Below are 27939 nucleotides of genomic sequence, written 5' to 3'. Positions count from 1 at the left end.
CCTTATCAAAGACCTTTCCTAACAAATTATTAAATATGTGTAACAATGCCTCGGCTATCCCTTCTCTAGATTCTTTTAAAATGCGCTGATGCAATCCGTCCGAACCAGGGGTTTTATCCTCAGAGTTTGATTTTGTTTATTTACTATTTCTCCTCTTTATTTTAAATGTGATTATATCATATCTTAACGTGTATTATATTATGGTCACTATTGCTTAGATGTTCCCCTACTTTTACTTCGCTTATCTGGTCTGATTCATGCCCCATTACTAGATCCAGTAGAGAATCCTCCCTTGTTGTGCTTCTTACATACTGGGTTAGAAAAGGAGTCCAATACACATTGTAGGATGTCCATTCCCTTATCCCCCTTACCTACCTCTTCATGCCAATTAATTTTGGGGTAGTTGAAATCCCCCATGATTATTCTATATTTTTTTTTACTCATGTCCCTAATTTATTTGCATATCTCTTCCTCCACCTCCCTTCACTATTAGGGGGTCTGCAGACTACCCCATTAGTGCGATTGATCCTTTATTATCTTTTATATCTATCCACATGGATTCTATTTCTGTCTTTACTGATGGCTGCGTTACTTTTTTCTCAGGCCATGGTGTTATCTCTAATAAGTACAGCTACTCCACATCCCCTTTCTCTTCCCCCCCCCCCATCTTTTTTCTAAATATGCTATACCCTGCAATGTTCAATTCCTAAACCTGATTTTTCCTGTATCGAAGGGCTGGATTTTGCTGGAGGTCAGCGGGCACGATTGGTGGCGGGCCAGGTGGGAGAGTGCTTTTTTTTCCCCCCCAGCGGGTCGGGGGCCCACTGTGAACCCGCCGCCATGCGATTTTCCCTGATGTCGGGTCCGTCAATGCTGAGCAGACCTGATGCGCAGTGGCGGGTTCACAGCAGGGGATCCAATTCAGGTAATTAGTGGCTTGTTTAGAGCCACTTTCAGCTCACTTGCATTTGGCAGCTCGCTCACGGGGTCCATGCTGGTTGTGGACCACATCTGTCAAGCTGAGGCGGGAGTTCAGTGGCCATTGAATCAGCTGCTGTTGAGTTGACAGCTTCAAAATGTACAGTAAAAGAGATATCTTCCCTCAGCCACAAACTCTTCCTCACTGCATTTCCACAACTGATTCACGATGCTGCAAATCTTTACACAAGTCTCCACAGTCTGACCTCATTGCCGCTCACCATTAACAGGTCACTTCTGTCATCTCTACTTCACCTGCCATTTATTCCATTTGCATGGGTGCCCTTAATACTCTCTCACCTTGGTCCTCAGAATCCCACCATGATCAGCCCCAACACCAGCAGCACCACCAACCTTCTCCGCAATCACCTGAAGCTGCACAGGACAGAGGGCATCAGCACCTGACCACATTGCTGCCCGGGAGGCCAGGGATCGCCTCACTATGGCCAAATTTACTTCACTTGACGCAGTACACCCTGGCCGCCACATGATGCGCCAGGTTGGCATCACCCCACATCAACACCATAAAACATCCCTACAATGCCCAAGCAATTCCTTTCACACTCATCACCATTGTGGGGGGTACCGTTATGTCTCACCATTCACTGCAACTCACTAAGCCACTTCCAAAGGTGCACACAAATCTGTCCAAGAACGCAAAGTGTTGAAAATAAAGCTTTCAATGTTTGACACCACATTAACAGAAACTTTATATGAACATGGCATAAAAGACCCAAGTGCCTACCCTTGGGTGTTAGTTGGTAGGATTGCACTAGGATGAGGGCGAGTGTCAGGGGTGGATAGTGAGATGGGGAAGTGATAATGTAGATAGAGAGGGATGGGTGGAGGTGCAAGGTCAGTTGGTGTGAGTAAGGATGTGCAGGAGTGGGGGAGGGAAGGCAGAGTGATGGGGATGTGATGAGTGGCACAGCTCGATTAGGTTGAGTGTGGCTTTGTGCTAACGTTTCGTGATCTACTGAAATCATTGAAACGTTTGCGGCACTGCAGAGTGCTCCTCCTGACCACATCCCTGCTTGTGCCCTCCTCTGCAATGTGCAACCAGGCTGTATTGAGCTCCTGGGGAGGTCTCTTCCGCCCATGGGAAGGGAAGAGGACCTCCCTGCGTCAGGGTCAGTCGTGGGTCTGCATTAGTAACTGACTAAAGAGAAGCAGCTTGCAATAGAGAAGCAGCTTGCAATAGAGAAGCCGCTTGCAATGGAGAAGGTATGGATTAGGATTCACCAATGATCTCCTGCTCCTGGTACACAGAAATAACCTGCATTCGCCGATTCGGGTGAGCGGAGGACAGTGAACCCAGAACAGCAGTCAAGATGTTAAAGAGAGTACTTGACAGAGTTTGTGCCCAGGCTGATCAGTGGCAAATGGAGTTAAACTCAAGGTATTACATGAAAGTAAAAGTAGAGAAATGTACTCTGTGGGTCAGATAGAATTTACCAAGGAGAAAGTTGAAAGAAGCCTTGGGGTGTCAGTTGACTTGTTACTCAGCAGATCCAAATAGTGTGAGACAACAGTAAACAGAGCGAATATAACTGGGTTATATTGAAATCATTGTCAAGGGGTGTATATCGGGTGATTGATCCGCTACTACCAGTTCACTGTCCAGTGGTGAAAGTTACCATTTTCCGTTTGGTCTCAACCATTCTTCCTGGCAACCTGTACCAGCTGCTGTCACCCTCTGAGCAAAGAAATACTACCTGACATCTCCTAATTTTGCCTTTCACAATTGCAAGTTACAATCTATCCTCAAGAAACAGGTGCTGCAATGGAAAGATGGGTAGAGGTGGTATTATAGATCACAGAAATCACAGAAACCCCACAGTGCAGATAGAGGCCATTTCGGCCCATCGAGCCTGCACCGACACATATCCCACCCGATCCCCGTAACCCCTACACCAACACATATCCCACCCTATGGATGAAATCAAAGGAGCTGATCTTTGCCTGAACATATCTTGAGATTTGTTGACTGGATCTGAATGCGTGGTGCGGGTAGAAGTTTACATTTCAAGTACCATATTACAATGACTTTGTTTCGCACCTTAAATTGTACCAATTCAGAAATATTCAAGAACTCTTGAATTTCAATGTACAAATTCAAATTAGCTAGGCTACAATCTAAATCAGCCATTAATATATTGAATACAGATGAATAGTGGGAATGTTAAATGATTGCTTTGGGAAACTCAGGATTTTTTTGTTGAATTCTAGGGATTGCCAATGAAAGACAGGATTTCAGAAGTAAAGACAGCAGTCCATGTGATCTTTGATGGGAGTGGTTCACAGGTCTGTACTTTACATGAGTAATTTCAGTTTAAGGGTAATATTAATTTGAAACATTTCTGTTTTTTTTAAATAGGTTAGAAGGCCAGTTTTGCTGAGGGGAGAAATTGAGTGCAGTAGCAGAGCTGTGTACAGGAACTGCACTTATTGGGGAGCAGTGCAAGAGCACACCCATTTGCTGGCTCCTATGATTATGAACTGATCGCTTTTTAATTCAAGGAAGTGACAGTTCCAGTGCAGGCCTTGAATACCTGCCACTGACCGCTCTGCCTACATTCATTACCTGTGTGATTGAGGTTAAATAATTTCAGTTCCGGCTTGTGTCGGATTAAGATTTTGTTTCCCACTATGCCAATTTTGTGCTTAGTTACCCAATGTCTGTATCAAGATCTGAAGTAGGGCATCTTGCTTTGAGAATGAAGGAATTGAAATATTGTTGCAGGAAGTAGATCACGAGACATGTCCTGTTCCCACACCTTGGTCAAAAGGCAGCAGGTGACAGAGCGCATTTGTGTGAGCAGTGTTGCAAAAAGTTTGATGATCTAACCAAGGTAGGCAAGTGTATGGAAACTTAAGGTTTGCACCTTGTAACTGAGGAACGTTTGCAGCACCCTTGTCCACATTAGTTTCTTGCAACATTCTCCGCCTTCCTATTACAGAGCATCATCTCATCTGTGCATCATCCACCCTGGGCCTCGTCCCACACTCCTTTCTTCTTTATGTGCCAGCAAATGATATCCTGCTGATTTCCTTCCCATTAGACCTCCTGCGTACTCCGCATGTCTCATCACAATCCTGCCTGACATTCACCATCGCACATTGACTTGCAGCATTGCTTGCCCACATGGTCATGTGGCTGAAGGAAGACTATTCTTTGGGAGGCATAGGCTGAAGATAATAGGGAGCCAAGTACAAGTGGAGGTGAGCCAACAGCAAAACGTGAGCGTACATCTTTTGAAGAAAGGGCTTTGGAGATCTGGGAAAGGATGTCCTTCAGGAAGCTGGAGCTGGTAAAGCCAGAGGATGTGTCCCCTTGCAGGATTTGTACAAAACTTGCTCCTTGATCTGGCCAGAGACACTAACAAGCTGAGAACCATCTGCTACAGCAGACTAGCTGCCGGTAGTTCTGTCTAGCAGTGTTCTTTCCTAACTGCTACTTTTTGATGTTTTTACAGTGATAGCCTATGCAGAACAGTAGGTCCTTGCAGAAGCAGTACTCAGACACCTCACTTGGCACCACATCACTGCATCTTACAAACACAAACTGACATGGATCATTGGGGAATTTAAATAGTTGGGTTGAGGGTGGTTCACTGGGTGCTGCATGGAGCACAGGTGAACAGAAGCAGATGGATTGAAAGAGGAGAATAGGATGCACCTTGCCAGAGGACGAGCTTCTTTTCTTCACTTACTGGTGAAGCCAGAGATCCGGCTGCCTGGGGCCCAGCCTTTAAAAAGAATACTTACTGAGCATGAGACATTATTTGAGTCTTTGGAGGAGTACCTTCCATCTTCCAATATATGGCGGATGGGGTGGTGGAGTTCAACACCTGCATGTGTGGGGTGCTATTTCAAGGGGTCCAAAGTAATCCACTTTGGCATTAAGGATGCCGCTGAAGATGTCTCTGGAGCTGCTGGTCACACCAGAGGCCATTATGCTCAGAGGGAAGCCATAAAGATTTTGCGCAACAGTGTTATCTCCTTCTTGGACTGGTTATCAAATCAGCTTGGTCGAATGGAGAGAGTAATGAATAGGGACTTCAAATATGTGATTGCTGCAATGGGGTCTGCTCCGACCCAGATCATAAGGCCTAGTGACATGGAGTGTCCAACAGTGTCTGGAAACTGATGGAAACCACTGCAGTCCTTCCCCACCTTTGAGCACTTCACAGGATCCAGCAAGCAGGCAGGCGGGGCCAGGCTGAAACTACATCAGTGGCAGTGTGATATCCGAGTGGTAAAGTCAGAAACTGAGATAAGCCAGACTTCAGGAACCAAAACCCAACTTTTTAATTAAACGATTTAGCAGAGAACATAGCTCTTACAGCTGCAGCAACCACACTCTATTTCTTACTGTGCGATCACAAAGGTGGAGGATCAATGTCTGAGTCATACCCAGAATGCAATGCCACTACCTTGATAAGTGGTGTGCCAGGACATTACCTTAATACTGGTAAATATGATCCCTTAATATTTGTCTCCATCTGGTGGATAACTTAAGCATTACATCCCAGATTACTATAGGCAGTGACACAGCGAGAAGCAGGTTCCTCAAGGGACCAGTCTGACTGAGACTAATAGTCTCCTCAATCCCAAATGTCTCATGGAAATTCAGCTGCCATCCTTCAGACATGCTCTTGCCACAGGGCCTCCATGGAGAAGAAGCACAGGAATAACTAGATGAGTACAGAATTCACAAGAAGAGGGGTGGTAAGTGTAACAGTGTCCCTGAACTATCCAAACAGCAGAAATGATGATTCAGAATGTCAGTGGTGTTCTCTGATGAACCTTGTGGAGGCATGAAGGTGGCATATCTGCTCTCAGCTTGAGTACTGTGATTAATGGAAGGCCAAAGGTTAGTAATTGTGATTTAGAAAGTGCAGTTGACTTGCAAGTGAATTGTTGGAGAGTTTTTTCCAGGAGCTGATGTGGGGTTGAAAGGGGGGGGGAGGGGCATGTGGGTGGAGAGTAGATACAAGGATGTGGTTGGAGATGGTCTTGTCTGTGATCATGAGCATGGGAGTAGAGAGGCCAAGGGAGATAGCAATGTCGAGGGGGTGGCCGTGAATATGGACAGGAGAGATTATATGGAAGGAGAGGTTTAGAGAGGACAGGAGGACAATTAATTCAGAGAAATGGGGGCAAGCGGAGCTGAGATGAAGATTAAAATCACTGAGGATGAGGAGTCACTCTGCAGAGGCTGAGAGTGTAAAGGAGGGAGGATATCTCAGTAAAAGACAAATATAATTGTGGCTCTGGTCAACAATTCTGCCACCAAAATAAGAAATTGCTTTTACCAGTGTAAACATGGAGAGCCAGCACACAGGTGTAGCTGGGCGGCACAGTAAAGGAGAGGCGAGAGGGGTGGAACAAGGTGAGATGCTCAAAAGGAGCAGAAAGTAGCAGAGGAGTAGGGAGACAAAAGTATGACTGTGGCGGCCTAGATGGGGCAGGTGGTGGAAGGTATAGCTAAGCGAAGAGGCTTCATTAAGGGCAAGGTGCCACCCCAGTCAGCCAAGTTTCTATCAAGGCCATGATGCCACTTCCATCATCCACAATAAGGCCTTGTTCACAACTGAACCAACATTCTGGAGGAGCAGCGATTGTTGATCTGCTGGCAGAATCCAAGGGGTCAGTGATGGGAGGGGTGAGTAGGATGGGAAGGAGATTGCTAAGATTAGCTTCCAGTGGGCGTGCTGGGTGAGAATGTTAGTGAGAGTAGGATGGGGCAGTTGGGGTTGCTGCTTGTGAGGAGGCAGCGACGAATGCCTTATTTGGCCCTCGAGACTGCTGAGTGAGTCACTAAAGTAGTTGTGGGCTTATTCAAAGGGGATTCAAGCCTGGGACTACGGCAGGAGAGTAGGAAAGCAATGTAGTGCTGGAATGGGATAGGCATTTGGTAGTCAATGTACCCAAGAGGGGAGAAATGGAAGGTGGCATGATAGAGTAACAGAAAAGAGACAGGAGAAAAGGGCCCGAGAGGAGTCAAGAAAGAAAACAAAAAGAGAAAGAATGGCAACCAAAATGCATATGCGAATGTACAGTGACGCAAGGGTGTCAGTAGACAAGGAGGATGTGGATACCCCTGATTGTCAAGGAGTCAGCCCTTTACTCTATTTTCATTTGCAAAAACTGAGGTATAGATGACGGTCTCAAAACGAACACATTATCACTGCTCTTTTACCACTTATAACTGGGTGTCTGGCATAATTTCCATTATGTGGTGTCGATGGTTCCACACAGCTGGGCATTTTTGAAGTAATAATTCATCCTGTTCACATTAGACTTCTCTGCCAGGAGGAGCCTGAAGGGCTACATGGGTCCCATCTATAACTTCATGCACACTGGGAAATCCTGTTCTGCCGTAGAATTTGAGAACTTTAGCCTGGCCATCACTGGCCTACATTGGAAAGTTAATATAGCTGTTGACTTGCAGAAACAGGAGATTTGTCACTTGCTGGATACACCAAAGACTGCTGGATGCGTCACTTGACCACAGCACAAAAGTGTAATGCAGTGGTAACGCTTATTGTTACAAGGTGGGCTGTCCTTGCCATGGATTGGCAGAAGGTCATCTTCCAGCAAGACGCAAAGCTCTTTTATCACTTCCCTGGTAAAACATGGTTTTTGAAGACAGTGCTGCTCAGTTAGGTGCAAAATTGGTCTGTGGGCTCACTAAATCTGCACGTAGCACTGGCTTGGTGCACATGTCCTCGTGCTAACTAAGCTCCCTTGTATCCATACCAGCTTCATGCTCCATCTCGTCTTCTAAATGAGCTAAGTAAAGGGGGATTCCAAAAGCACCATTGGGCACGGAGGATTCAGCTTTGAGATGCTCCCCTCAAAACAATAAAAGGATCTTGCCCTGAAAAATGGAAGATACCAAGAACATAGAGTCATAGAGTTATACAGCACGGATAGAGGCCCTTCGGCCCACCGTGTCCGTGCCGGCCATCAAGCCCTGTCTAATCTAATCCCATATTCCAGCATTTGGTCCGTAGCCTTGTATGTTATGGCATTTCAAGTGCTCATCCAAATGCTTCTTAAATGTTCTGAGGGTTCCTGCCTCCACAACCCTTTCAGGCAGTGAGTTCCAGACTCCAACCACCCTCTGGGTGAAAAAGTTCTTTCTCAAATCCCCTCTAAACCTCCCGCCCTTTACCTCGAATCTATGCCCCCTAGTTATTGACCCTTCTACTAAGGGAAAAAGCTCCTCAGTATCCATCCTATCTATGCCCCTCATAATTTTGTACACCTCAATCATGTCCCCCCTCAGCCTCCTCTGCTCCAAGGAAAACAAACCCAATCTGCCCAGTCTTTCTTCATAGCTGAAGCACTCCAGCCCTGGTAACATCCTGGTGAATCTCCTCTGCACCCTCTCCAAAGCGATCACATCCTTCCTGTAGTGTGGCGACCAGAACTGCACACAGTATTCCAGCTGTGGCCTAACCAGTGTTTTATACAGCTCCATCATAACCTCCTTGCTCTTATATTCTATGCCTCGGCTAATGAAGTCAAGTATCCCATATGCCTTTTTTACCACCTGTTCCGCCGCCTTCAGGGATCTGTGTACTTGCACACCCAGATCCCTCTGCCCCTCCGTCTTGCCTAGGGTCTTACCATTCATTGTGTATTCCCTTGCCTTGTTAGTCCCCCCAAAGTGCATCACCTCGCACTTTTCCGGGTTAAATTCCATTTGCCACTGTTCCGCCCATCTGACCAACCCATCTATATCGTCCTGCAGACTGAGGCTACCCTCCTCGCTATTTACCACCATACCAATTTTTGTATCATCCGCGAACTTACTGATCATACCTTTTACATTCATATCCAAGTCATTAATGTAGACCACAAACAGCAAGGGACCCAGCACCGATCCCTGTGGTACCCCACTGGCCACAGGCTTCCAGTCACAAAAACAACCTTCGACCATCACCCTCTGCCTTCTGCCACTAAGCCAGTTTTGTATCCAATGTGCCAAGGCACCCTGGATTCCATGGGCTCTTACCTTCTTGACCAGTCTCCTGTGCTGGACTTTATCGAAGGCCTTACTGAAATCCATGTATACCACATCCACTGCGTTACCCTCATCCACACACCTAGTCACCCCCTCAAAAAATTCAATCAAATTAGTCAGACATGATCTTCCCTTGACAAAGCCATGTTGACTATCCCTGATTAATCCTTGCCTCTCCAAGTGGAGACTAATTTTGTCCCTCAGAATTTTTTCCAAAAGTTTTCCTACCACTGATGTTAGGCTCACTGGCCTGTAGTTCCCCGGTTTTTCCCTACTTCCCTTCTTGAATAATGGTACTACATTAGCGGTTCTCCAGTCCTCTGGCACATCCCCTGTGGCCAGAGAGGTTCTGAATATATGTGTTAGAACCCCCGCAATCTCTTCCTTTGCCTCACACAGCAGCCTGGGATACATTTCGTCCGGGCCTGGGGATTTATCCATTTTTAGGCCTGCTAAAACCGCCAATACCTCCTCCCTCTCGATGTTAATATGTTCGAACATATCACAGTCCCCCCGCCCTATTTCTATGTCTACATCGTCCTCCTCCAGTGCTGCCGGAGCACTACCTGCAGGAAGCCTGAGCCCTATTTTTATGGGTGGGCCTCTCCTCTGCTCTATGACCAGTGGAAATGTAGAAAAATGCTTATTGTAGGAAAGTGTGATGTGAGATGGCTGCTATTTCCATCATATTTAAATGACTGTGCCTATTTCAGGTATTCCTAATTGCAGGTGAAGCAGGAGCAGCCAGGATAATCAAGCTCTTTTTAAAATCTTGATGAGCCAACCAAAGGAAATAGTCTTTCCTAATTCAGGACAAAGTTGTTAGTTTCCTCTTTTTCCTTCTTTCGTGATGAAATTCTGACTTGAATAGTCTTTCCACCAAATCTTTGCAAAGATGCCTGACTTTGGTGATACTTTTTGTTTGAGAAGCAAAATGTTACAATAGATGCAATGTACATGGGAATATGGATAAGCTAAAATAAAATGTCATTCTCAAATTAATTAAGAGCAAATTACAAGAAGAAAGTTTTAAGGGAGACCCATTAATTTATATTAAGTTCTGAAAATGGCAGGTGTTGGTTGCTGAAAGCCAACTTTCATCATGCAATAAAGAAACAGGAAGTGAAAGAAAACTCTGCACCAAGGCAGTATGCTTACCAGGGACGGGCACCGGCCCTGAGCAGGTCTCAATGTATTCAGCAAAGGCAAGTCTTCCATATTTTGTTCAGTCTACTGTGTGGCGAGTAACTTTTGTGTTACTTAATGAATGCTGAATTTCCCGGCTGCCGTAATACAAAAACTAGGAGCAGGAGTAGGTCATTCGGCCCCTTGAGCCTGCTCTGCCATTCAATAAGATCATGGCTGATCTTCTACCTCAACTCCACCTTCCTGCCCGATCGCCAGAGTATCCAAAAATCTAGCGATCTCTGACTTGAATATACTCAACGACTAAGCCTCCACAGCCCTCTGGGGTAGAGAATTCCAAAGAGTCACCACCCTCTGAGTGAAGAAATTGCTCATCAGTCCTAAATGTCCGATCCCTTATTCTGAGACTGACCCCTGGTTCTAGACTCCCCAGCCAGGCGAAACATTCTCCCTGCATCTACCCTGTCAAGCCCTGCAAGAATTTTGTATGTTTCAATGAGATTACCTCTATTCTTCTAAACTCCAGAGAATATAGGTCTAGTCTACTCAATCTGTCCTCATAGGACAATCCCCCATCCCAGGAACCAGTCTGGTGAACCTCCGTTGCATTCCCTCTATGGCAAGTATATCCTTCCTTAGGCAAGGAGACCAAAACTGTACACAATACTCCGGGTGTGGTCTCATCAGGGCCCTGTTTAACTGCAGTAAGACATCTTTACTCTTATACTCAAATAGTCTTGTAATTAGGGCCAACATACCAATTGCTTCCTTAATTGCTTGCTGTTCCTGCATGTTAACTTTCAGTGATGTGTGTACAAGGACACCCAGGTCCCTCTGAACACCATTATTTCCCAATCTCACCATTTAAAAAAATACTCTGCTTTTCTATTTTTCCTACCAAAGTGGATAATTTCACATTTCTCCACATTATATTCCATTTGCCATGTTCTGACCCACTCACTTAGCCTGTCTATATCCCCTTGAAGCCTCTTTGCATCCTCCTTACTAGTTACATTCCCACCCAGCTTTGTATCGTTAGCAAACATGGATATATTACATTTGGTCCCCTCATCCAAATCATTGATATAGATTGTGAGTAGCTGAGGCCCAAGCACTGATCCTTGTGGTACCCCACTAGTTACAGCCATCCAACCCGAAAATGACCCGCTTATTCCCACTCTGTTTTCTGTCCGTCAACCAATCCTCAATTCATTCATGGTAATATATTACCCCCAAACCCATGAGCCCTAATTTTATTTAATAACCTCTTGTGTGGCACCTTATCAAATGCCTTCTGAAAATCTAAATACACCACATCCACTGGTTCCCCCCTTATCTATTCTGCTAGTTACAACCTCAAAATACTCCAACAGGTTTGTCAAACATGATTTCCTTTCATAAATCAGTGTTGACTCTGCCCAATCCTATTATTATTTTCTAAGTGCCCTGTTACCACATCCTTAATAGATTCTAGCATTATCCCTACTACTGATGTCAGGCTAACTGGTCTGTAGTTTCCCGTTTTCTCTCTCCCTCCTTTCTTAAATGGTGGGGTTACATTTGCTACCTAGTGGGGTTACATTTGCTACCTACCAATCTGTGGGAACCATTCCGGAATCTATGGAATTTGGGAAGATGACAACCAATGTATCAGCTATCTCTATAGCCACCTCTTTCAAAACCCTAGGATGTAGGCCATCAGGTGATGGGGATTTATCGTCTTTCAGTCCCATCAATTTCTCCAGTACGAATTTCTTTCAGTTCCTCATTCTCGCTAGGTACTGCACTATTTCCGAGAGGTTTTTTGCGTCTTCTTCCATGAAGACCGACAAAGTATGTTTAATTTCTCTGCCATTTCTTTATTCCCCCTTATAATTGCAGGGGGCATCTTTTACCTGGTTTACGGTAATTTACCTGGTCAGCAGCCTTTGCCTGCACTGTGACCAATTCCAATCTTTTACCTGGTTTACGGTAATTTACCTGGTCAGACAGCTTTTGCAGTGCACTGTAAACCAATTTCCAAACAGCGGTTTCAAATCGCTAAACCCCACGTTCCAGTTCTGACCGGAGGAACTTATAATTAATGATATGTTAAAACGGACAAAATGGTCTGGATGCGAGAAAATCAAACTTTATTAACTAAAGAAAACTACACCACACGATCAAAGTAAAATTGCTTAACAGGGGAAGGCAGATGGCAAAAATGAGGGATAAATGGCTACAATGTAAGTCTTACAATCTTAGCAATTTCCCTTAAATTACCACCCCTCTAACTCCTTAGTAGATTACCTTGCTGAGGAGTCAGAAACCTGCTCACCTATGGTCCAAAGAGAGAGAAGAGCTCACCTGCGGTCCAAGGAGAGAGAGAGAGCTTCTGAGAAGCTATCTTTATATCCTGTGAGTTCCTGCTGTTTTGGCGCTGAAAAGGTCTGTGTGCAAATTTGCGCCGAAAAGTTCGAATACACAAGAGAAAGGCCCTGATTGGCTGATTCAAACGGGCTATTTCCCAGTGGCCAAACTGCTCCCATTGTCTGAATGGGTTTCGAATAAAGCTTGGGGTGGTTTGAATGTGTCTTCATTCTGGGGCCGAAATGTACTCGCCCACATCCGGACTTCATCTGGCTAAAACAAAAGGGACCCAACTGCCCTATTGTCTGAGTAATGGGTGATTCAAACCCATTCATTCCTTTTCTTAGTAAATCTCTTCCGTAGTTTAGGTGTGTCTCAATTGTGTGCTGGGCTTTGAATGGAGTTGGATTACTATGTAAACAGAAACCCATTCATTGTGGTCACTGAAACTGCAGTCTCAAGTGGTTTAATCCCTTATGTCAACATCCTGCAGTTTCTTGTAAACAAACATTGCCTCTGTAGGGAAGGGAAACTCCCTGGTTTTGATTGACAGAATCTGACTGCCACTGCTTGACCCTCCCACTTTTCACAGACATCCACGAGCTGCTTTCCAAGCCCCATTGTCTCTGCCATGCTTTTCTGACGGCCATTTTTTAAACCCCTTTGCAATTTACCAAACTCAAGGGAACAATTTTATTAATAAAAATGTACTGTCTTAAAGTGTGCGAATTTTTCCACGAAGTTCCTCGATTCCGGTGTTGTCCACGTGCTGCTCTGCCAACGAGCTTTTCAGTGCAGCCTTTTTCAGTTCTGGGTATGTTTTAAAACATTGTCCAACCCGAGACAATTTAAATTCATGCACAGTCTCCGTCCACGATGTGGGTTAATATTTTCAGTATCTTCGGGGCTGAGGGATTTTGCGAACCCCTACATAATTTCTCCTGTCTCAGCCTGTAAGGGACCCACATTTACTTTTGCTAATCCTTTCCTTTTTACATACCCATAGAAGCTTTTACAGTCTGTTTTTATGTCGCTCGCTAGTTTACTCTCATTCTATTATCCCTTTCTTCATCAATTTCTTGGTCCTCCTTTGCCAAATTCTGAAATCCTCCCAATCCTCAGGCTTACTACTCTTTGGCAACATTACAAGCCTCTTCCTTTGATTGAATACCATCTTTAACTTCGCTTGTTAGCCATTGTTGGACCGCTTTTCCTGTGGGGTTTTTGTGCCTTAAAAGGAATGTATATTTGTTGTAAATTATGTATTAATGCAAAATAGATAAGGGAGAACCAGTGGATGTGGTGTATTTGGACTTTCAGAAGGCTTTCGATAAGGTCCCACATAAGAGATTAACGTGCAAAATTAAGGCACATGGGATTGGGGGCAAGGTATTGACTTGGATAGAGAACTGGTTGATGGACAGAAAGCAAAGAGTTGGAATAAACGGGTCGTTTTCCGAGTGGCAGGCAGTGACTAGTGAGGTACCGCAAGGATCGGTCCTAGGACCCCAGCTGTTCACAATATATATTAATGATCTGGACGAGGGAATTGGATGTAATATCTCCAAATTTGCAGACGACACAAAGCTGGGTGGGAGGGTAAGCTGTGAGGAGGATGTCGTGAAACTCCAGTACGATTTGGACAGGTTGGGTGATTGGGCAGAAACATGGCAAATGCACGATAATGTGGATAAATGTGAGGTTATCCACTTTGGTGGCAAAAACAGGAAGGCAGATTATTATTTGAATGGCAATAGATTGGGAGAAGGGGAATTGCAAAGAGACCTGGGTGTCCTTGTGCACCAGTCGCTGAAGGTGCAGCAGGTGGTTAAGAAGGCAAATGGTATGTTGGCCTTCGTAGCAAGAGGGTTCGAGTACAGGAACAAGGATGTCTTGCTACAGTTGCACAGGGCCTTGGTGAGACCACACCTTGAGTATTGTGTGCAGTTTTGGTCACCTTACCTGAGGAAGGACGTTCTTGCCATGGAGGGAGTGCAGCGAAGATTCACCAGGCTGATACCTGGGATGGCAGGAATGACGTATGAGGAGAGATTGTGTCGATTGGGCTTATACTCACTGGAGTTTAGAAGATTGAGAGGGGATCTCATCGAAACCGATAAAATTCTGTCAGGCCTGGACAGACTAGATGCAGGAAGGATGTTTCTGATGGCCGGGGAGTCCAGAACCAGGGGTCATAGTCCAAGGATAAGGGGTAAGCCATTTAGGACTGAAATGAGGAGGAATTTTTTCACCCAGAGAGTGGTGAACCTGTGGAATTCTCTACCACAGAGGGCGGTGGAGGCCAGTTCATTAAATATATTCAAGAAAGAGTTGGATATATTTCTTGAGGCTAAAGGGATCAAGGGATATGGGGAGAAGGCAGGGACAGGGTACTGAATTTGGATGATCAGCCATGATCTCATTGAATGGCGGAGCAGGCTCGAAGGGCCGAATGGCCTACTCCTGCTCCTATCTTCTATGTTTCTATGTTAAATGCTACCCATTGCTTGTCTACTGTCATACCTACATATTAACAGCAGGAGTGCAGGTTCATTGCCTGCTGCTGGCTCCCCTGCACATTCCTGCCCCCTTGTGAAAATCAAAGCCCTGGTATTAGAGGAAATACAGCAGCATGGATAGAAAGTTGGTTGACAGGCAGGAAACAAAGTTAGGGTAAATGGGTGTTACTTGGATTGCAGAAGGGTTGGAACGGTATATGCTGGGGTCAGTGCTGGGACCATTTTTGTTCTTGATAATTGTAAATTATTTGGGTTTGGGCATAGGGAGCACAATCTCAAAATTTGCTAACAACAGAAAAGTCGAAGGTTTGGTAAACAGCTCCCCTCTCCTCTCCCCGCCAATCACTCGCCTACCAACAATCTCTACCAATCACGAGGCACACCTTACATTCCTAGCTTCACCTCACCCACAATTCACAATTCACAATTCAAATCGCTTTATTGGCATGATAAGTTACATCTTATGTTGCCAAAGCATCAAAATACATTTATGGTTTAGCACATAAACGCAGTTCTATTCATACAGTGTATAAACAGGTATATCCCTGAGTGTATAAATATACATTCGCATTGTTTATATATATTCTTTTCTTAGTTTACTGGTTGTCCCTCTGTTCATGGCAAGCTGTAACATAGTGTGCCGCCAGTGTTATACAGCTTCTCTCCTCTCCCAGTAGGTATGGGAGTTTTTGGTTGTCATTCAGATTTCTGAAATCGGGGCATATTTGTGAGAATTTTTGGTAGAAATTCTCCCTGATGCCCTGATATTTTCCGCAGGCTGTGAGGAAGTGCATCTCTGTCTCCACTACTCCCTGACTGCAGTGAGAGCATATCCTGTCTTCTCTTGGTAGCCTGGTCTGCCTGTGTCTGCCTTTTTCGATCGCTAGGCTATGTTCGCTAAGTCTGTACCTTGTCAAGGTTCTTCTCAGTTTGTTATCCTTTACCATGGTCAGGCAATCAGCTATGTTGTATTGTCTGTTTAGGGCCAAGTAGCAATTGAGTTTGCTTTGGGTTTTTGTTGTTTCTGCCCAATATGTCAGATATTTTTCCTTTTGCTTAGCGACGATTGTGTTGGGTCGAATTCTTTGTGTTACCCTGTCACTGTCCTGGGGCTGGTTATTGTTAGTATTGTTAGTAGTTACTTCACTGAGTCCCAGGACTAGTTGACTGAAGGTATTCTTCTTTATGGTCAGTTCTTGGCATTTCAGGGCGTCGTAGTGATAGCATTGGGGATTGCTCATTTGTAGGTGATTCCAAAATTTGGTGGCTCTTTTTTGGGTAGAGGGACCTTGGTGGAGGCAGTGCAGGCCATTCTTGGCAGGGGCATGGCTGAGCCCTTGGCCGGCAGCAGGGCTGAAAGGATACAAGATGCTGGTATCCTCATACATTATCCTCCTTCTCGCATGCACCTCTTGCTTTCCTCGCACCACAACTCCACCCTTGTGGCTTCCTCATTACACACAGAAATGCAGCCTGCCCAGCCAGTGGTTGGCCAAGAAGAGGGAGAGGAGAGTGAAGAAGCAGAGTCATTCGATTTGACACTCCAAGCCACCAGCTCCTCAAGGATGACCAGCAAGGCCATTTGCAGTGTCCCCCACTGAAAGCCAGCAGCCTTCCACCAGCCATGCTGCAGCCACTGGGGTAGCACTGCATGATGTCAGTAAGATAGGTAAAGGCACACACAAGACAGTCACTAAGGGAATGCATAAGGGTGACGAGTTGATTTCTTGTTGTCATTTGGATGGATAGATGTATAAAGTTGGATTGGAAAGTTTGTTTTGTGGTGGCTTTTATTTCAGCATTGTGGCGAAGAGGATGCTGTGATGGGCAGTAACAGAGAGAAGGTAAGGTGGGGGACAAATGTTGAAAGGGGAATTGGGGTTGTGGTCACTGGTACTGCAGGCAGATGATTCCATCCTGGATATCCCGGCCAGAAAGGGGCTGTCTGGGTTGCATCCTTCCTTCCACTTCTTCCTCTTCCCTCTGAGCGGATACTGGAAATCTGAAGCGAGGGACATTAGAGTGGCGGCTGCCATTTTTTGCCAGGATAGCGGTGCAAACGGGTGGCGTTAAGGTAGAGAATTTGTAGGCCAATTTCTTTTGATTGTGGAGTCAGTGACGAGCGGTCATCAATTTAAGATTGTTACCAAGAGAATGAGGAGAGGTTTGGAGAAATTTCTTTACAGAGAGGGTTGTTGGAGCATGGAATACTCTTCCACAGGGAGTAGTTGAGGTAAGACCATTGTATTATGGTTAATATTTGAAGCAGAGGAAGATTCATAGCTATGGGGAGAGCACAGGACAGTCAGATTCGTTTTAGATTGCTTTAGCAATGAGCCAACACAAACAAGATGGTTTGAATGGCCTTCTCCTGTACTGTAAACCTCTATGGTTCCACAAAGTAAAGTAAAACTGACAGGTTAATATCTATATCATCTGAATAATTCTGACAAAGGATTACACCTAAAACTTTGGGGGTGCAATCCCATAGCGCTGAAAAAGGGCACTGAAATGCACGATATGCCATCTCCCATTCAAGAAGCTCAGGCAGCCTGCTAATTATAATAATTGTGGCACACATACCAGCACTGAACGTGATGACAGCAGGGGGCCGAAATTCTCGATGTTCGCTTTACTTAAAGCTAGCCTGTGCCTCTTAAAGGCAGTGTGCACCTCTTAAAGGTGAGCTGCCTTCTGCTGATCAAAAATGTTAAATGCGCTTCAGCACTAACCCAAATAGCTTACCAGGCCAGGAAAAGGTCACCCAGGGTCTTGGACACAGCACTCCAGCTTTGTGCAGGGGGTCAACATTGGAAGAGAGGCCCCCTCCCCACAGGGGCCAGGAGGCCCCCCCAGAAAGAAGGATGTGGGACCACATCACTGAGGGAGTCACTGCCAGCAGAGTCGCCCCCAACATCTGCCTCCAGTACCCAAAGAAGTTTCATGACCTCATGGGTCAGTGAATGCATTTTCAAAAGCCGTCTCCTACCAACTGCACCTATAGCCTAACGGTGCTGAATGCATGACCACCCCCCCCCTCAAAAATCACTCACCTACCAACAATCTCCACCAAACAAGGCACACCTCACATTCTTAGCTTCACCTCAGCCCCCTTGGAGGAGATGCTGCTGGCCAGCAGCGGGGCTGTAAGAAGAGGATGCCGCTATCCTCATATGTTATCCTCCTTCTCACATCCCACAATATCTGATTTACAAGCTGCACATGGTGTAAGCATGCACCTCTTACTTTACCCCTACCTTAACCACAACCCTACCCTTGTGCCTTGCTCATTTCAGACACCCAAGAAATTCAGCCTGCCCAGCCAATGGTTGACCAAGAAGAGGGAGAGGAGAATGAAGACACACAGTCACTCATTTTCACACTCCCAGCCACCGGCTCCTTGAGTTCGTCCTGCAGTCTCCGCCACTGAAAGTCAGCAGCCTTCCACCAGCCATGCTGCCGCCACTGGTGTGGCACTGCTTAAGATCACTTGGATAGGCAAAGGCATACGCAAGACACTCACTAATGTAATGTACAATGGTGATTAAAAAATTAGTGTTATTGGATATATATGGATAAAATTGGATTGGAAAGTTTGCTTTGTGGTGGTTTTTATTTCAAAATTGTGGCCAAAATGACACGGTGATGGTCAGTGACAGAGGGAAGGTAAAGTGTGGGGCAAATGTTGAAAGGGGAATTGGGTTGTATTCACTGGCACTGTAGGTGGATGATTCAATCCTGGTTGTCCCAACCAGAAAGGGGTTGTCTGGGTTGCCTCCTTCCTTCCACTTCCTCCTCTTCCTGTCTTCCCCCTCCTCCTCCTCTTCCTCCTTCTGCGAGCAGCTTGTCCCCTTTGCTGCCTCTGCTCCATCTCCATGTCAGCTGCAGCCTAAGGGGAATTGCAACTAGATCCCCCAGGAACAGAGAACAAGTGGTGTTCTCAGAGGCCTTCCTTTATGAACCAAAGCCTTGCAAATGTCGAGCTGCACTCCCTGCACACTTCAACATCTTTAATATATCTTACTCAAATAAAATGTAAAGAAACCAGTACAAAATCAAAAATCTAAACTTACCAGAAAGTTGAGAGTGTAACTTTTAAGAAGCGTTGGTAGGGAGCCCGTCGTACAGCAGGACGCACCTTCTGCTGTGCGTGCTTTGGTGAGGGCGTTAAAAGGAGTGACGACTTCCTAAATAGCAGGTTGTACGTCAATTCAGTATTGCACGCTGATTGACGTCACGATCTAATTACCATATTTGCAGCGAGCGCAAGCAACGGCAGCCTTGCCGAACTGCCCAAAATGGTGGCTGCCGCATTCTGCACCAGAAGTAGGCGGCCGCCATTTTTTTTACTGAAACTTGCCTCATCAGCTGGTGCCAACGGGCCAAATTTCACGGCCATTGACTTTTCAGATGCTAATGAACCTGCTGTGAATTTCCAGTATTTTCTGTTTGTATTTACATTTACATCTATCTAGTTTTAATGTTGGTATTTTTTTTTTTAATTCATTTATGGGATGTGGGCATCGCTGGCAAGGCCAGCATTTATTGCCTATCTCTAATTGCCCTCGAGAAGGTGGTGGTGAGCTGCCTTCCTGAACCGCTGCAGTCTGTGTGGTGAAGGTACTCCCACAGTGCTGTTAGGGAGGTAGTTCCAGGATTTTGACCCAGCGACGATGAAGGATCGGTGCTATACTTCTAAGTCAGGATAGTGTGTGACTTGGAGGGGAACTTGAAGGTGGTGTTCCTATGCCCCTGCTGCCCTTGTTCTTCTAGGTGGAAGAGGTCGCGGGTTTGGAAGGTGCTGCCGAAGAAGCCTTGGTGAGTTGCTGCAGTGCATCTTGTAGATGGTACACACTGTAGCCACGGTACGCTGGTGGTGGAGGGAGTGAATGTTTAAGGTGGAGGATAGGGTGCCAATCTAGCGGACTGCTTTGTCCTGGATGGTGTCAAGTTTCTTGTGTTGTTGGCACTGCACTCATCCAGGCAAGTGGAGAGTATTCCATCACCTGCTAAAGACCATGCTCCCGAAGGGATGGTTCTTGAGAAATGTAAGTGTAATACCCACTGGAAATGTTATGTACGCTAAGTATGGTTATCAATCTTTAACTTAGACACTGTATTATCATTGTTATAAATCCCTGGGTTAAAGTTGCCCATGTGAAGGTACGGCAAGAACTTTTAAGGACACAATGTGACTAAGAGCATACTTTCCATAATTCTGCACCAGTATCAACTGTTGCAGACAGTGAGGCTGCGCAGTCTCCAGGCAGAAACCCCAGGAGGAAGGGGTGGAGTCGGGTTTTTCGAGCGGGAAACAGGAGCGACTGGAAGAAAAGAGGGCAGGAGCTCTGAAAAGAGGGCTCAGGAGGCAAATGGCTGCCGCATCCCGTCCCGGGCTTCCAAACTCGGCCGCCGCCCTTCGTATTAGTAGCTCTGCATCCAGAACTCAAAGTGGGATTCAGTGATCGTGAAGAGAATTCAACGAAGGGGTTCGGAGTCGTAAGTCTTGCAGACATTATACATACCATGAGCTCCAACTTAAGCGCACCAACGAAAGAGTGCACTCGAATTTGGACACAGGGACAGATTCTCCTTTGAATCCATATAAATGGAGAATGTATGTTTATTATGTCTAGATTCATTCTAATGTATGCAATTGTCTAATTTAGGTCATTGACCCGTAATCTTCTTATACTGTCTGACGTTAAAACTATAAAGTAAGATAATTAGAATTAAGCCATTGTAGTAGTGATCTCCTTACTGGACTGTAGAATACTGTCTACAACAGAGACCACATCTCACATATATCTAGAGAACCGTGAAGGGGTTACATTTTGGGGGCTCATCCGGGATTGTGGTCTATTTATGTCAGTAAACTAACAGCAAAATGAATGATTCCTCTAAAGGATATCCCCATGAAGGAGATAGACCTGGAGTCTTTTGTTATAACTGTGGAAAGGATGGACATTTCAAGCGAGAATGTAGAGGTGAGGAAAATCTAAAAAAAGTAAATGACCGTCTCATAAAACTTACCAAGAAGTCGGGAAACTACAAAGGGACACAGTAACGGAACGGCCTGCTGTCCCTGTAGTTAAGACACGTTCCGCTAAGTGCAATAATAGACGAGGGGTGAAGGTTTAGTAGGGCCGAGTTCTGCTGTATCAATACAGATTGAAGGCATTTATACTAAAGCTATCCTCGACACGGGTTCTCAGGTTACCACACTGTACAGATCCTTCTATGACCGACACCTGACGCATTTGCCGTTAACCCCAATCAGTCTTCTGCAGATCTGGGGCCTTAGTCCTGCTGATTACCCATATGATGGCTATTTGTCACTGAGGTTGGAGTTCTTGGAAGCTGATATAGGGACCACTGAGACCATTGATGCACTTGTGTTGGTTTGCCCTGACCCCATGGTGAAAGGTGAGGTTTCCATACTGGTTGGCAGTGATACACCCATAGTGAGACGACTCCTGACAAGCTGCAAAGAGCAGGGAGGTGAAAACTTCTTGAGCACCAGACACATTCACCCTGTTTTCAAAAAGGCTTTTGAGAAACTGCCTGAACTTTCTTCCGACGTAGATGATAGCAAAAGAGGAACTGTGTGGTACATTCGAGCCAAACCTATCACCCTGCGTCCTGGAGGAGTGGCTAGAATCCCTGGGATACCAAAATTCCCTGGAACGCCAGGTACTGAAGCCATTCTGATAGAGTCACCTGATGATCCTGCAGAAGAGTCACGGTTTCCAAATGAGCTTCTGGTGAGACCAGAGTTGCAGACCCCGACAGCTGTGATGTCAAGGAGAGTTACAGTGACCGTGAGGAATATGTCAGGCAAAGGAATCACATTGAGGAAAGGAATGCCGATTGCGCATCTGTTTCCTGTAAATGTACTGTCGTCACATGTGAAGGAAGAGTCCAAAGTTAACTCAACCGGAGATCTGACACCCTCCTCCTTCAACTTTGGAGATTCATTCGTTCCTAAAGAATGGAAGGACCGATTAGTCAGGAAGATGATGGAGCGGAGAGGAGTTTTCTCTATTAATGAGTTTGATGTTGGTTGTAGTAAGAGTACTCGCCATTCTATCAGAATTACCGAGGATAAACCCTTTCGGGAGAGGTCTCGACGGCTGGCACCAGCTGACATCGAAGCAGTGAGACAGCACCTGTCGCAGTTAAAAGAAGCTGAGATCATTACCGAGTCCAGGAGTCCTTATGCATCTCCTATAGTGGTGGTGAGGAAAAAGAACGGAAAGATTCGGATGTGTGTGGACTTTTGGACGCTTAACAGACGTACTATTCCCGACCAATACACCGTTCCAAGAATTGAGGATGCACTGGCTTGTCTTAATGGAAGCAAGTGGTTCAGTGTGTTGGATCTCAGAAATGGATACTACCAAATACCGATGAGTGAATCGGACAAAGAAAAGACAGCCTTTATATGTCCAGTTGGGTTCTACCAATTTGAAAGGATGCCACAGGGAGTTTCAGGTGCTCCAGCAACTTTTCAAAGAATAATGGAACAAACAGTTGGGGACATGAACTTGCTCGAAGTATTGGTGTACTTGGACGATATCATTGTGTTTGGGGCAACCCTTGAAGAACACAAAGCTCGGTTGCTGAAAGTGCTTGGTCGCCTGGAGGATGAAGGTCTCAAGCTATCATTGGACAAGTGTCAGTTTTGCCAAACATCCGTGTCCTATGTGGGGCATATTGTATCACAGGATGGAGTAGCCACAGATCCATTCAAGATCGAAGCTGTTACCACATGGCCCAAACCGAACACAGTGACTGCCTTGCAGTCATTTCTTGGGTTCTGCAGCTATTACAGGCGCTTTGTGCAGGATTACTCCAAAGTGGCCCATCCTCTGAATCAGCTGCTGGCTGGTTACCTCCCACCAGCCGAGAGGAAGAAAAAGGCTAAAGGTAAAGAGAACAAGGACTACTTCAAACCCTCTGAGCCTTTTGGTGTTAGATGGGATGAGAAATGCGAAGAGGCCTTCCACACCTTAAAGCAAAGTCTTACTCAAGCCCCCGTGTTGGCTTTTGCAAACCCACAGCTGCCATATGTGCTACACGTGGATGCCAGTCAAGAAGGGTTGGGTGGTGTGTTGTATCAGGACCAAGGAGCAGGACTGAGACCTGTAGCGTTCATCAGTCGCAGTCTTACGCCATCAGAGCGTAACTACCCAGCTCATAAGCTAGAATTCTTGGCGTTGAAGTGGGGGATGGTGGATAAGCTGCAGGATTATCTGTATGGAGCGAAGTTTGAAGTGAGGACAGACAATAATCCATTAACCTATGTGTTGACGTCGGCAAAACTTGATGCCACCAGCCACCGCTGGCTTGCTGCACTATCTGCTTACGACTTTAGTCTCAGGTACAGACCTGGGAACCAGAACATTGACGCAGATGCTCTGTCTCGCCGCCCACACTACCAGAAACCAGAGTGGAAAGATGTTACTTCAGCAGATGTGAAAGTAATGTGTCAGATGTCCGTGGTATCTGGACCAAAGAATTCATTTCATGCCCAAGAGATTGACCACTTGGGAGTGTCAATGCATGCTGTTCCCCAGGCATTTTGCAACCTTTCCAGTTTGGATGTACAAAACTTACCCATGTTGTGTTCATCTGAAATATCCAAAGCACAACAGGAGGATCCCTGTATTCATGAGGTGTTTTCAGCTCTCCGTCTGGGTGATATTACACAGATCGACAAATCAAAACATCCTGACTGTCGTCTGCTCCTAAGAGAATGGGACCACTTGGAAATTAAAGAGGGAGTGTTGTGTAGAATCACTCACCCACCCACTAAAGCATGTCATTCACAGTTGGTCCTGCCTGAAAAGTACAGGGAAATAGTGATGAAGTCTTTGCATGATGACGCAGGTCATCTGGGAGTAGATAAGACCTATGGGTTGGTCAAGGACAGATTCTATTGGCCGCGTATGAAGTCTGCGGTTGAGGAGTTCTGCAAGTCCTGTGCACGTTGTGTCCAGAGAAAGACTTTACCTAAAAGAGTTGCTCCTCTGTTTCACATGCAAAGTGATGGACCTCTAGACCTTGTCTGTATGGATTTTCTGTCCATCGAACCCGATTCCAGCAATACCGCAAATGTCTTGGTCATTACAGATCATTATACTCGCTATGCCCAAGCTTTTCCCACAAAGGATCAGAAAACATCCACCGTTGCCAAAGTGTTGTGGGAGAAATACTTCATCCACCATGGACTGCCAAAGCGAATACACAGTGATCAAGGTAGAGACTTTGAAAGTAGACTTATACATGAGTTGTTGTCCATGCTCGGGATTGAGAAGTCAAGAGCAACTCCACACCATCCTGGGGAGATCCTCAACCTGAGCGGTTTAACCGTACTTTGCTAGACATGCTTGGAACGCTGGATTCAAAGCGAAAGAACAAGTGGAGTCGGCACATTGGACATCTTGTTCATTCCTATAATTGTACCCGAAATGACGCTACTGGTTTTTCACCGTACTACCTCATGTTTGGACGTGAAGCGAGGATGCCGGTGGATTTGTGTTTCGGAGTATCCAGTGATGGCACATCACAGAGAACTTAACTCAAGTATGTATCTGACATGAGAAAGGAATTGCAAGCTGCTTATGAACTTGCTGAGTCTGTTTCTGCCAAACAGAATAAAGGAAATAAGCAGAGGTTTGACCAGAAGATCCGATTTTCCCAACTCATGCCTGGTGACCGAGTTCTCATACGGAACCTAGGACTTCAAGGGAAACATAAGTTAGCAGACCGCTGGGCTTCTACACCTTACATTGTTGAAAGTCAAATGTCACAACTACCTGTGTTTTGGCTAAAACCTGCAGGTGGGAATGGACCCATAAAAATACTGCACCGGAATCATATCCTGCCATTGGGACAGCAAGTGCGTCTGGATCCGCCAGCGGATAATGAGCCGACACCTAGTAGGAGAACCCTGCAGAGAAGAAGAAGGAAAAACACGAGAAACCAGGAAAACTTTGTTCCAGAAGACAGAAAACCCATGACACAGTGTGTGGATCATGAGGAACCTGATGAGTCGGAAGATGAAGAATGGGATCTATGGTACGACCTCCCAGAAAGACGCATAAGACAGAATCTGGATGAATTGTCTGAACCATTTAGCTCAGACTTGGACATGGTCTGGGAAGAACCAGATGCTTCCGAGAAGGAGATAAAAGAGACTGAAAGGCATGATAACAAAGGAACCAACGCCTCCAACGTAGTTGAAGGAACTGAAGACCGGGTATCCGAAATAAGGAGCTCACAGCGAGTTAAGAAGGTTCCTGAAAGATTGACATACAGTACACTAGGAGTGCCAAGTGTAATGATAGCCCCTACGGTTCGATATGTTACCTCCCTTTATACATGGTTGGGAAGCATGCAACCACTTATGTGTAAAGTTCATTAGTCATGGGGACATGCCTATATTTGGTAGGGGGGGAGTGTAATACCCACTGGAAATGTTATGTACGCTAAGTATGGTTATCAATCTTTAACTTAGACACTGTATTATCATTGTTATAAATCCCTGGGTTAAAGTTGCCCATGTGAAGGCACAGCAAGAACTTTTAAGGACACAATGTGACTAAGAGCATACTTTCCATAATTCTGCACCAGTATCAACTGTTGCAGACAGTGAGGCTGCGCAGTCTCCAGGCAGAAACCCCAGGAGGAAGGGGTGGAGTCGGGTTTTTCGAGCGGGAAACAGGAGCGACTGGAAGAAAAGAGGGGAAGAGCTCTGAAAAGAGGGCTCAGGAGGCAAATGGCTGCCGCATCCCGTCCCGGGCTTCCAAACTCGGCCGCCGCCCTTCGTATTAGTAGCTCTGTATCCAGAACTCAAAGTGGGATTCAGTGATCGTGAAGAGAATTCAACGAAGGGGTTCGGAGTCGTACGTCTTGCAGACATTATGCATACCATGAGCTCCAACTTAAGCGCACCAACGAAAGAGTGCACTCGAATTTGGACACAGGGACAGATTCTCCTTTGAATCCATATAAATGGAGAATGTATGTTTATTATGTCTAGATTCATTCTAATGTATGCAAATGTCTAATTTAGGTCATTGACCCGTAATCTTCTTATACTGTCTGACGTTAAAACTATAAAGTAAGATCATTAGAATTAAGCCATTGTAGTAGTGATCTCCTTACTGGATTATAGAATACTGTCTACAACAGAGACCACATCTCACATATATCTAGAGAACCGTGAAGGGGTTACATAAACATCCTTATTCACTTCACCATTCAAATAATGTGATAAGTAAATCCAGTGGTGGAATTTTTCCTCTGCACTGGTTCCTAAGCTTTGGGTGCCTGGGTGTGGAAACTATATTCAAGGATAGACAAGGAGAATACAAATTGTGGAGATCCACTGGTGAGGAGAAAGCATTCATGAGAAAGGTGCCATAAGGTCTTTGATGAAGTAACAGTGTTGATGAGGGTATGTGTTTAATGTGTATATGGACTTTTCAAAGGCGTTTGATAAAGTGTCATATAATAGACTGGTTAGCAAAATTAAAGCCCATGGGATTAAAGGGACAGTGGCAGCATGGATACAAAATTGGCTAAGAGACAGAAAGCAGAGAGTAGTGGTGTACGGTTGCTTTTCAGACTGGGGAAGTATATAGTAGTGTTCCCTAGGAGTTGTTATTAGGACCACGGCTCTTTGATATATATGAAATGACCTGGACTTGGGTATACAGGGCACAATTTCAAAGTTTGCAGATGACACAAAACTCGGAAATGCAGTAAACAGCGATAAGGATAGTAGCAAACTTCGGGAGGACAGAGACAGACTGGTGAAATGGGCAGATGAAATTGAGAAATGTAAAATGATTCATTTTGGTAGGAAGAATGAGGAGAGGCAATATAAAATAAATGGTACAATTTTAAAGGGGATGCAGGACCAGAGAGAACTTGCGGTTTATCACACAAATATTTGAAGGTGTCAGGACACGTTGATAAGGTTGTCAAAAAAAATTAGAGATCCTTTGCTTTATAAGCAGAGGCATGGGGGGAAAATGTGTGTTCGCCAGCAAAGTTGCAACTGCAATTAATGGCCACAATGCTAACTGAGTGAAATTGGTCTGGGAGACATGGAGATAGGTGGTGCAGCGCTCACCTTCCATGCAACGCCATCCTTGTAGCGTTGCTGGAGGGATCCGGGACGAAGTTTCCGTCCAGGTCCTTCTTTACAGCTTCCCACAGCCGGTGAGTGAAGCTGTAGAGCTCGCAAGGAATTGTGGGCAATGAAGAGTTCTGAGAATTAAAGGGGCCATGCACACTGAAGCAATACATTTTTCATCCCTTTCTGCCTTTTAAGAACTATTCAATATTTAAAAGAAGTTCCAAATTTGAATATTCAGCTGTTAAAGCTGAATTACCTTCAGCAAATGGGAAAACTGCCTCAGCATGCACACAAGTGGCTCAGCAAGCCAGGGAAGGAGCACTGAGGGTCTCACACACAGCACTCCAGCTTTGTGCAGGGCGTCAACACTGCAAGAGTGGCCCTCTACCCACGCCAGGAGGCCCTACAGAAAGAACGATGTGGGAGTATATCACGAAGGCCGTCACTGCCAGCAGTGTTGTCCCCAACACCTGGCTCCAGTGCCCAAAGAAGCTTCATGACCTCAGCTCACTGGTCAAGGTCAGTGAATGCATCTTCAAAAGCCATCTCCTACCAACTGCATCACTAGCCTCAAACTGCCCAATGAACAACCCCAATCACTCACCTACCAACGATCTATACCAATGACGAGGCACATCTCTCATTCCTTGCTTCACCTTAACCCCTTGAAGGATACAGTGCAGACCATTCTTGACATGTACATGGTTGAGCCCTTGGCCAGTGGCAGGGCTGAAAGGATACATAGAGTTATACAGCAC

General features: G+C 45.6%; 1 protein-coding gene across 1 annotated transcript in view; it reads left to right on the top strand.

Moving 5' to 3' along the window:
- Window positions 1-27939, top strand: part of LOC147108460 (synaptonemal complex protein 2-like) — a 298366-nt gene that overhangs the window by 196390 nt on the left and 74037 nt on the right. The window contains exon 6 of the mRNA XM_086006041.1: window positions 3208-3282. Coding sequence (XP_085862167.1) covers window positions 3208-3282 — 75 coding nt within the window. The remainder of the gene's footprint in view (window positions 1-3207; window positions 3283-27939) is intronic.

The sequence above is a fragment of the Somniosus microcephalus genome, chromosome 13 (assembly GCF_052327205.1).
Source record: "Somniosus microcephalus isolate GS21.2 chromosome 13, FLI_Smic_1.0, whole genome shotgun sequence".
NCBI classification, from domain to species: Eukaryota; Metazoa; Chordata; class Chondrichthyes; order Squaliformes; family Somniosidae; genus Somniosus; species Somniosus microcephalus.
Note: the sequence above shows the minus strand (reverse complement) of the source record. Positions and strands in the feature narration are given on the sequence as shown.